The sequence below is a fragment of the Doryrhamphus excisus genome, linkage group LG23 (genome assembly GCF_037039965.1).
Source record: "Doryrhamphus excisus strain RoL-2023G ecotype Guam linkage group LG23, RoL_Dexc_Guam_v1.1, whole genome shotgun sequence".
Classification (NCBI taxonomy): Eukaryota; Metazoa; Chordata; class Actinopteri; order Syngnathiformes; family Syngnathidae; genus Doryrhamphus; species Doryrhamphus excisus.
In genome coordinates, this window is record NC_136379.1 from 1,850,170 (window position 1) to 1,862,238 (window position 12,069).

General features: G+C 41.1%; 1 protein-coding gene across 6 annotated transcripts in view; it reads left to right on the plus strand.

The window, feature by feature from the left end:
* diaph2 (diaphanous-related formin 2) overlaps positions 1 to 12,069 on the plus strand; it is a 388,637-nt gene that overhangs the window by 157,108 nt on the left and 219,460 nt on the right. For all 6 annotated transcript variants that reach the window (XM_078788633.1, XM_078788638.1, XM_078788637.1 and 3 more), the window contains 2 exons: positions 89 to 463; positions 8,571 to 8,685. In XM_078788633.1, the coding sequence (XP_078644759.1) occupies positions 89 to 463; positions 8,571 to 8,685 (490 nt within the window). The remainder of the gene's footprint in view (positions 1 to 88; positions 464 to 8,570; positions 8,686 to 12,069) is intronic.

Sequence of the window (12,069 nt, forward strand, 5' to 3'; positions counted from 1 at the left end):
AAGCTTGGATGGAGCTAACAGAAACATCACTTGGCATCTTGATTAAAAAGAAAAAAAAAAGAAACCTCCTTTTTTTTTGTATTTGCAGATTGCAGCCGGTCCAGCTGTGCCCGGAGCGCCACCTCCACCACCGCAACCCGGAGGTGCTGCGGCACCACCTCCCCCACCTCCTCCTCCTCCCCCGGGTGGCTGCCCACCACCACCGCCGCCGCCGCCGCCTCCTCTCCCGGGCCATGCCGGCGCTCCACCACCACCGCCGCCGCCGCCGCCCCCTCCGGGCGGTGGACCGCCACCTCCGCCACCACCACCCGGATGTGGTCCCCCACCTCCTCCACCTTTCTTTGGAGGCCCGGGGGCTCCTCCACCGCCTCCGTCTTTGCCTGTCCTCAAACTGCCGTATGGACTTGAACCTAAGAAGGTGTACAAGCCTGAAACGGTGATGAAGAGAGTCAACTGGAACAAGGTAGGCCAACACTACATTCCCATCAGAAGAAACAACACAACTCAAAATATGCGCACATTAAAACTGGTTCTGAATGATTTTCTGATATTTTTTCACCCTCTCCTTATCGGAAATACTATTGACTACCTATGAGATTGACTTATCAGTACAAACCACTATGAATTGATGGAGCATTGTTTACACACAAACAGACCTCAACCTTGAAGAAATGTAGCATGGGGCACCACCCCACTGTTTGGAAACCAACCAACTAGATCGTGGGACTATTGACAATAATTGCATGAGAATATTGATTGTTTTTGTATAGAAGCTTGGCAGTGATGCCAAATAGGAAAACGGGACGACCAGAACTGACAATGCAACTTATTACGACCGAACATGAGTAACCACATCTCTGTCCTGGCTGCTCTGTCAAAATATATCTATCTTTAGTCCTCATGTGAAAAGAAAGCCCGCCTCCCAGACACAGGCTATAATCATGCTTCTGCGTGATTTGCTGTACACATATACTTCTTTTTTACAACAGTTATGAATGCATGATGTCACCATCAATAACAGAGTGGGTAGTTTTATTGTAGTTTGTTTGCGTCCCAGTGTTTTTAGAGTCTTATGAAATCCGTTTTATTATATGAAGAGCTTGCAACCAAAAGGCGCTAAATCCATTTTGACTGATTTCGAGAAAATCAATGATTTTTAACTACGCACATATCAATCTATTTGGTCATCAAGTCTATATTGCAAATGAAAGAGCTATCAATATAGGTCATAAAAATGCACGCTATAAAAATCCTGCACACACCATGTATTTTATATATATATTTTTTTTTTATTATTTTTTTTTTCGGATTTAGCGCCTTTTGGCTGAAATGATGGATTTAGCGCCTTTTGGCTGAAATAAATTTGAAGTCACCTTTAACTTCTTCAATGGCATTGTTGTAAAAGAATGTAAGGTGCTTTAATGTGCTATGCTAATAAAATAATTACAACACAGAAGCCATTCTCAACATACAATACAAAATAATAATTATTAATTAAATTAATAAAAATGTTATTAAAAGCAGTGCTCATATTTGACTGCACCATGAAGGTGACAGTGACAAAAATCATCTCATTACAAACTCTTTACATTGTATGTTTTTTAGTACAAGTAAAATAATGTTTCTCATGAAAGTTGGAGGTGTCAAGGTAGAGACATGCCTTTTATGGCGTAAAAAAAACTTCCATGTTACAGAATACTGTAAAAACACAATTTGTGTTCTCCTGAATTGCATAACATACTGTAACTATCATACGTGTACTTAATGTACACAAACAAAACAGGTTGTGCACTGATACTGGCTTTCTGTATGTGCAGTGCCAATTGTATTCTTCTCTCTGATTGGTCAGATTATCAATAGATGGGAAACTTGGGCCAATCAGAATAAAGAATAAAGAAAGGGATTTAGCTCCTTTTGGTTGAAATCTGAAATGGAAATAGCGCCTTTTGGTTGAAAGCATAAATTTCATATCACTTTTTTTCATATTTTTTAAAATGATTTCAAGACCAAAATATGTGATTTGGATACACATGACAGAGGTCTATTAAACTCATGAAAAACATGCAACTTAGTGAAAATTGGATTTAGCGCCTTTTGGTTGCAAGCTCTTCATATTCACTTATTTTATCACCATAAATTGTGTGTTTACTTATATCAGCGAGTACAATGAATGATATTGGTGATGCAAAAAATCTGATATCGGGTGATATCGGTGTCTTCCCTTTGATGAGAACCGATGTAGAGCATGTAAGACAAACATTGTATTTGCTGAGATTGTAGCTATTTGTACTTCTTTTTTTTTTTTTTTTTACTTCGAATTCCATCCATCTATTTTCTATAGAGCTTATCCATGCTAGGGTAGCGGGTATGCTGGAGACTCTCGTATCGTGTGGTTAAAATATTCTACAGGAAAGAATTAACACCCTACCTCACCAACATCATTGAAATCGGGGCAGATTAATATTCTACTTACCATTCTTAGTCATGGTGTCTTGGAGAAAGTGCAGGAAAACTTTGCCACCAACCAGCGAGTAAGGATAAGCCTATGGAGGAGTGAGTGTGTCACTTTAAAAGTACCTTGTATTCATTGGGGGCTGCACGGCGGGGAAGTGTTTAGGGCGCAGACCTCACAGCTAGGAGACCCCAGTTCAATCTCAACCTTTGCATGTTCTCCCTGTGCATGCGTGGGTTTTCTCCGGGTACTCCGGTTTCCTCCCACATTCCAAAAACATGCTAGGTTAATTAGCCACTCCAAATTGTCCATAGGTATGAATGTGAGTGTGAATGGTTGTTTGTCTATATGTGCCCTGTGATGTGCCCTGTGAGTGGGCTGTCTACAATTCCCACACCCGTACCCCGCCTCTCCCTCGTGAGTGAAACATACCACAGCCTTACATGAAGCACGCCCTCTGACACATTACATGGTTTACCTCACACAGTCGCGTGAGCTTGCTCCTCTAAACTAAGCCACTTTACACGGACCACTGCTGTATGTGAGCTCACGCTTGGTGAGGACTGTTTTCATGGACTTACTTCACCTGTACTGTTATTGTTGGCTTCATACGGTGACAGTTTGACCCTGAAATCGCTTTATTCCATCTCATATGTTTTCATGGGTAAAAAAAAAAAAAAATGGCCAAATGCAGTTCTTTTGAGAGGACTAGTCAACAAATATTACCAACAACGCCTACCCTCAGATACCCTCAAATAGATAAGAGTGGGACAATTTAAGCATCTTCTGTCAATAATCATTTTAAAAAAGCTACTTTTTTACTGATAATAGTAAAGCCTTTGCTGCAGGATTCTGATAAATAATTAATCGTTTTGTGTGATCTTGACCAGTTACAATTGACACAAATTTAAACCTCATTGGACATTTTCTCGATATGATACAAAATAGCTTCTACATTTCGTGTACATGTCGCTTTCTGCATAATTCATTTCATAATACGGTACACTTCAGTGACCTTTTTAAAACAGCAAGTGTATGCAAACCTATGTTGCTTTGTTATACAGAAACGGGATAGTTACTTATGGCGTGATGCAGCGAGAAAATGAATAATGTTGCATTATTTTGTTTATTTAATAACTTTGTCTGTATTCCTGTATTGTACCCTATAGATTCAGATTCAAATGGACATTGTTTTGTAAAAAAAATATATATATATATATGTCCAAGTATCTTTGCTGCCACAGAAAGAGAGTAGTTGTGTGATGCAAATGAAAATCATAACAACCTGAGGACAGACAATCTATTGTTTTGACAGGAACAAACAGTATCCTGGATTCCGTAGATTGGAAGCGCACGAGGGCCAGTGGCAAATGTGAATTAGTTGCATAAAGTTATTTCCATCCGCTACTGCAGCTTGTACTGCAAGAGGACAACTCAGACATCATAATAATATTTAAAAAGTTCATAGCAATTACTGCACTAGACCACAGTTCCGCATTGTGTGATACATACTTAGTGTAGTTAAAGTGGCATTGGTTTAATAGGAGATGGTGCACATTTGTCTACATTTGCACGTTCAGCCTTTGGATTTAGAGGTAATTGGTAAGAGGAAAAAGAAATAGCACCGTCAAGGGGAAATGCTGGGAAATGAAAATGAAAGCAGCAATTACATTTTTGGATTGAAGAAAAACTGCAATGAATACACTTTATGTCATCGGGATAAATGTGAAAAAGGCCTTGCCCCTGCCTGATTTCTCATTTTGTCACACTTAAATGTTTCAGATGATCAAACAAATTGCCCATCATCCACAATCCTTATGTTAGACATGGAGACCTAAAATAAGACAGGCCATTAATGGCATCTATGGGACTTACTTATTCTGCAAATTTATTCTGCTTATTCATCTGAAAAAGTCTCCAAAAAGCGGCAACAATGCTATATTTACATATATGTGATGTGCATATTAACCAAGTTACAGCAGCATTGTTATTTTTAACGGTGTTACGCTGAACTTTTTGTTATTAATGGAGAAAAAAAATCCAAACCGACATGGCCCTCTGTGGAAAAAGTGACTCCTGTTAAAACATAACTGAGATTAATGTATCAGTCAGAAGGTTTAAAAGCTGTATGTTAAGTTTTGGGACTCCATCAAACCACAGTGAGAGCCATTGTCCACAAATGGAAAACATGGAACAGTGGTGAACCTTCCCATAGGTCACAAAAGAAAAGACCCCAAACAAGATTCAAAGAACTGCAGGCCTCCAGACTCGTGCACCACAAAACCTCACAAACTCCACCATAAGAAAGACACTGCATAGAGTTCAAAGATAAAAAAAAACACCGCTATGAGACAATAAGTGTGTGTCTCATTACATCTGGTGTAAAAGCAACGCCACTTTTCCGAAAAAGAACATCATACCAACAGTAAAACACTGTGGTGGCAGTGTGATGTTCTGTTGCTGTTTTGGATGGATTGATGGATCCATTGGATCCATTGCACGATGGATTCAACTGTCACTCAGTGTGCTCATCTGCCATTAAATACAGGTGTCATGTAGAACACAAAAATGCTACGAGGTGCAGCTAACTACTCGACATTAGCGGGCGATCGCCGTATTGGAGACCCCTGTGATGACGTCATTGTCTAAAGCTGTACACACTGTGTTTCTGTTGCACAACCTCGACACACAACTAGTGTTTGAAAGACAAACCATATGTATTACAGTAAACCTCGGATATATCGGAAATTTGCTCACAACGGACAGATAATAAAGAACCAATTTTTCTGTAATGCATTTCCAATAAAAATTCGTTGCATATATCGGATTTTTTAAATCTCCAGTCCCGTTCCAATTTCCCTCGCATATATCGGGATGGCCGCATTGTGGCCTTTGATCCATCTTTGATCCATGTTCACAGCCAAAGATGACGATTATAACATCTTTGTATGAATTACATGTACATGAGCATGTACAACGAAATAAAAAAAGAAATGCCTTCTTGTTGCTATTAGGGAGGTTTAGAAACCAAACGATAAACGTAAACGCAAACGATAATGACGTCACATGCTATTGAAATGAATGGGAACTTGCCGACTTGTCAATAGCCTGTGACGTCATTATCGTTTGCGTTTACGTTTATCGTTTGGTTTCTAAACCTCGCTAATAGCAACAAGAAGGCATTTCTACAGATTTGAGAATTTTTTTTTTTTATTTCGTTGTACATGCTCATGTACATGTCTGTAATTCATACAAAGATGTTATAATCTTCAGCTTTGGCTGTGAACATGGATCAAAGAAAGTTCCCTCATGGCATTGCGCGTCCGTGGAATGAATGTGGCGGACATTTTCCGGTATACTCATATAACGGATTTCGCTTATATCGGACAAAACCAGTGGGAACAATTGAATCCGATATATCCAAGGTTTACTGTATAATAATAACAAGGGAGCAAGATTGTTATGTGACACTTTAAAAAAGTAAATTGTGTTGACGGTCGTAGCTTGTAGCTTGCTGTAGGACAAGAACGAGTGGATGCTGCCAGCCAGGCATGTAAACAAAAATGCATACAATACATTTGTACTGCTTTGAATTTATCCACCTAATTTGGATTGCTTTTACCTACTGGTGCTCCAATCGAACTGTCATTGATTGGTATCGGTCGATATCAGTGAAAAAACACAATATTGATATGGGCCAATACAGTAAAGTCTCGTTATATCGATATTGGTTAAAACGAATTACTACTTATTACGATACTATTTTCATTTCCCGGCAAATTTCTAGTCTTTTATGATATAATTAGCTCCGTTAGTACGATACCCGGTTATTATGATAATCCGGTTACTACGATGCCCTTTTCATCTCCCGCCAGCCAATTTGGTCTGCTTATATCGATACAAAAGCAGCTTAAATCAATCTTTGCTTAAGGATTTCAATACCAAAAAAGAACACGGCGAACGGCTGCTTCCAGTCAACTTTATTTTTCACACTTCCACCACCAGAGTGCAGCACACACAGCGGAAAACACCCGTCCCTCGCGCCTACCCCTCCGGGTGGCAACACCTTCCCTATCGATAGTTCCGGGGTGAATTATGTCCCGGTAACCGGTAATCACTACAGCGTAAGTTTATTTTTATTTACTGTAGTACAAAATGTATTGTAGTACAAAAGCATGCTAGATACGCAATCCATGAACTCAAGGAGAAAATTACATGCCACATCAAAGATCCGCCCACTTTTAATGCAGTTCGGCACAGGATCGGATATATGGATAGTCCGGTTATATCGGTATTTTTTCCGACTCCCGAGAATATCGATATAACGAGACTTTACTGTACTTGCAGTCCTTACACGCATTGGAGAGTATTGGACAGTCCTTACACGCTTTCCCTACTTTTGTCCAGTACTTACTTCAGCCATTGTTTGTATGAGAGCAAAGCACACCACTTACCTTGTTATCGGTTCACAAACTCCATTTCAAAACGACACTTTCATAAAGGCTCCATTAAATCACTTGTTGATGTCATTATGGCACTCTGCAACACTGTTGAACCCTAACACTACCACCACTACACTACTGCTACTGCATCAATCTATCTCTATGTTGCCAGGGTGAGTGTGATGCAATTGTTGTGTTTATTAGAGGGGTTAATGGCGCCGGTGCTAAAGGGCGTGTTTCTAGTCCAGGCTCTTGATTAAGAGCCACGGCGGGGTCAGGCCGAGGGCTCTCGCCGTGGTGCTTTGAAGGGGGTTATGTACATGAGTAAGTGCCGTATGCTAAATTGCAGTGTTTGTATTTCCAACAGTTTAATCTTGTCTGTTGAGCACTGCAGGAAGTGAACCTCTTCAACCATCTGTGTCTATTTGTGCAACACACTGATTTACTGTTTTCTAGCATTCATAGTAATGAGGATTAATTGTGCAGTCGGGTACGAGATAATTAAACCAACGGCAAATGACGTTCACTACTTGATGTCAACCAGCAACTGTTCTTGGTTTAATCGTAATCGTTAATCGTAATTCGCTTTGCAATGAAGCCGGTTGGGATTAACAGGCATGTTGCATTCAGGCAGCATTATTCTGTACCATTGCAACCCGACGGCTTTGTTAGCCAACATAGCATGGGAATGACCATTTTCAGCTAATGAACTCACTCGTCATGGTCCTATTTTTTAATATATAGGTATTCAACATACTGTAGTTTTATTTGGAATGTTGGGCATCGAGTCTCCAGCATCGACGGAAACCCGGGATCGTGAAAAGCTTTTGAATTTTGATTACTATTTTCAATGCTGGGCGGCACGGCGATCGAGTGGTTAGCGCGCACACCTCACAGCTAGGAGACCAGGGTTCAATTCCACCCTTGGCCATCTCTATGTGGAGTTTGCATGTTCTCCCCGTGCATGCGTGGGTTTTCTCCGGGTACTCCGGTTTCCTCCCACATTCCAAAAACATGCTAGGTTAATTGGCCACTCCAAGACAGCTGGGATAGGCTCCAGCACCCCCCACGAACCTCGTGAGGAAAAAGCGGTAGAAAATGAATGAATGAATGAATGAATGAATGAATTTTCAATGCCCAGTCTACCGGAAGAAATAACCATGAACACCAATGAAGAAGAAGGCTTAGTTTGTTCCCAACCAACATGATTGAACCCTTCTGGATTCTGGTGTAGAAATAACAGAATGTCCCGTCTTTCACATTGGACTTCCTTTAAGCAGTAAGAAGTCAAACAACCAATGACGTCTGTCATGCCAATGATAAAAATGGTTTCAGGAAGTCGTGAAAGTTAGGTTAGCCACAACTGGAAGATGCAGGTTTATTCATGCCAAAAAATCTGAACTATCCCTTTAAGCTATTTGTTTGTTTTTAGCAAAACACATAAGAAGAATATTAGATAGCTTGCATCTTCACAGTGGAAAAGTTTGGACACTTTGTGACCTACACCCTCCCCTTCAGCTGTTTTTGTCTTTGTTTCCCACACCTGTACCAAAACATGCACACATATTCTTTCTTTGTCTCTCTCGCTCGCTCTCGAAGAACCTTTTGAGTGGCAGTTTGGCAGAATTGTGCTCTGTGATTGTGGTGATGATAATAGAATCCTTGTGTCGTTGCAGATAGTGCCCCAGGAAATGGCGGAGAATTGCATCTGGATCAAAGTGAAAGAGGAGAAGTTTGAGAATCCCGACCTCTTTGCTCAGCTCTCCCATAGCTTCTCGTCACAAAGCAAAGGTAAGGGATGCATAACATGGAAAAGGGGGGTCCAAAAGTCTGGCACCCTGTTTTTTTTTTTTTTATTTTATTTTTTTCCGCAAATGAAATTTTAAAGACAAAAAAAACTTTAAATATTGAACTGCTTAGCATTTGTCAACCGAGCAGAACATCAACATGGTCACATCATCTTCTGATGTTTCTATATGGACCCCTAAAGGTAAGTGGGGGCTTCTTCATTGAGCCTCCCTGGCGGAAAGACCCCAAACCACTTTCATCTGATGACACCTCCCCTCCCTGAAATATTAATTATCTTTAAAGCAAACTCTGGTTTCAACAGGCTGCGTATGCCTTTAATGCGTAGCTTTGTGCCAATTAGGGATAACAATGCTCCTGCTGCAGGGTGTTAATGTGATTCTTCTGGCACGGGGCTAGAAATGCAACGCGACTGCACTTTGTTTTTTTTTTTTTTTCATCTGGTCTTTGTTGCTGATTCTTTTTTTTTTCCAATCTGCATTTGTGTAGGCGCTCAGAAAGGGATATGTTTGACCCAAGTGCCGCCATGCTTGGTTTGTTTCTCGCCTTTTACACTCCAGTAAACCAATCCTCCATCGGGGAAGTTCTTCTCTCCCCCACTCTTGTTTCACTAAGACTTCCTAAACTTGCTGATGAATAAGACAAACTGCACAGAGAGGGTTGGTGTATGTATGGAATTGTGTATGTGGAAGCACTGGACACATCCCCCCCCCCACCCTTCTGACCAAACTCATGGCTTTGTGAGTGTTATCCACTTCTCTGACATTGTGTGTGCTGTACACCCCGCTAATTCTTGCAGCAGTGCAGGGAGAAGTTCAAGCCCTGTCAAGTGCTGAACAGTCAAATGTGAGTTCAGTCTGTCAGGCTGTGTGGACATAACTATATACGATCCTTCAGCTTTAACTTGGGCTACTGTACACCCCAGCGTCTGTTTGGACACCAGCGGCAGCTTGCTCCATCTTGCTTTCAGCCTCCAGGTCGTCAAACTAGAGATGCTACGCTATATGGGATGAATATGAACATTTTGCCGTGGTACCCGCAAGGCCATTTTCTGCCATAATACCGATAGCACAGAGAGGGAGAGAAATCTGAAAAGAACGCTTGTAGTGAGGCTTAATGAAGTAGCAGAGACCAGTCATATTTTTCCTCAGGTTATCTGCCGTAAGCCTGATACAATAGATTTTTTAACTGTGTGAAAAGAAACTAGGAAACCAGTAAAAGTTTGAAAAGTTCTTCAAGATGATTTGACTCAACATGGACCTGCAAGAACAACTCGCAGCTATGTATTATGCATGTCAGGGCAGTAGTTGATCCTCCTTTTGAATAGCCATCATTAAACCGTGTAACGCCTGTGTTCTATTAACCGCAGAGTCTCTGTAGTAAAGCAAATAACTGATGCGGTCTCTAATTGGTGCTGGGTCAAAAAACATTGACATGAGCAGCAGTGGCTGTGGGCAAGCTCCTGGTGTTTATATGGCAGTAGCTACATTCCTTTGTTTATTGCGGGGGATATGTTCCCAAATAGCCTGTGATAACTGAGATCCGTGATTTGTTAACACTCATTATGTTTTAATATATAACTTTTTTTCTCAAGCATTAACATTTCCTTACATTTTTTCTTGATTAAACACTCTGAAAGTTCAGATTTTGTTTGGATTTGAATGAACAATCCACTGTTCGCGCACCCAAATATTGACTCACGCGTAATTTGGTCCTCTGACCGTGGCTTTGCCGTCCGGCTGTGGCATTTTTGTGTCCTTGTTGAAGTGTGTTGCTCCTGCCACAAAGTATTGGGGAAACTATTGGCATAACAAAACAAACTGACAAAAACATAATATTGTCAGTGCAAATTGTCACAGAAAATTCACTGTCAAGAAAAAATGTTCTGCTGGCTCCACAGTAGAGAGGAGACAAGTTCTTTGAGAATAATGAGAGGTACCGTTTAATGAAACCGCATGCAAGGAGACAAATCAATGCAACCTTAACCGACGGCTTCTAAATAAAATGTCATTTTAAATCTTTGTTAATAGGAAACCAAATACTGGATACAAGTGGAGTACAGAGGGAGGGACAGAGACAATGAAGGGCAGACACATGCCTTGACACTCAAGGGTATTTGACTCAGGTGATAAGCATCTGGAGGACTTGTGTTGAGCACAAAATCATAGCAAACAAACCATATTTTTGTGACAAACACTTTAAATGACGCCTCAAACCTGCACGGCGGTTGAGTGGTTAGCGCACAGACCTCACAGCTAGGAGACCCGAGTTCAATCCCACCCTCGGCCATCTCTGTGTGGAGTTTGCATGTTCTCCCCGTGCATGCGTGGGTTTTCTCCGGGTACTCCGGTTTCCTCCCACATTCCAAAAACATGCTAGGTTAATTGGCAACTACAATTTGTTCATAGGTATGAATGTGAGTGTGAATGGTTGTTTGTCTATATGTGCCCTGTGATTGGCTGGCCACCAGTCCAGGGTGTACATCGCCTCTAGCCCGAAGATGACTGGGATAGGCTCCAGCACCACCGCGACCCTCGTGAGGATAAGCGGTAGAAAATGAATGAATGACGACCCAAACCTGCTTTCACAATCTCAGATATTTAAGGGATAAAAATTAAAAAACAATAATAAAATTTTAGAAAAAACAATGTTCCATAGACAGGCCACATTCCCACTGGCAGGGTATGAATTTACCATCCAGCATTCCCCCGGGGAATTACTTTGCTGGATCCCTATCAGTTACCCCTGCAGCGAGTTCCCTGAATCAGCTCTTATCCGGCTATTGTTAAAACACAACATGATTTGCTCGTGAATGAAAAATGTTGTTTAATGTTTGATATCCATCCCACTCACCGTCACTGAGCGCCTGTAACGGATGGCTTTGGCAGAAAATAAATAAATACAGATCACGTCTTTATCCATCGCTGATCGTCATGTCTGTTTTTTGGCGGCATCATTCATACCACCAGCAGAAAGAAGATGTCAATATTGCATATGCTAAGATGTTGTTCCTTCTCTCCAGTTGTGGTAAAAAACACATCTTAGACAAAAGGTTATAAGTAATGCCCAAGTTGTGTGTTTCACAAAGGATGAGGCAAGCAGGTGTAAATGTCTTCCCTGCAGAGCTGCCCTCAGTTAATGGTGCAAAAAAATAGCATCTGCTGTCACCACATTTCCAAGGGTTACAGCACAAAGCAGAGAACAATCACGGTAACAATCCCGAGTTTTCACATCTTTATTGTCAGCCTCCGTCTCAAAAACAACTCATCCTCCCCTGCTGTTTTAGTGTGTGTGACACCTTTTAATGAATTTCTCCAGGAAATGGAATCATGAGAATCAAGTTATCATAAAATGACATTCATCAGCATC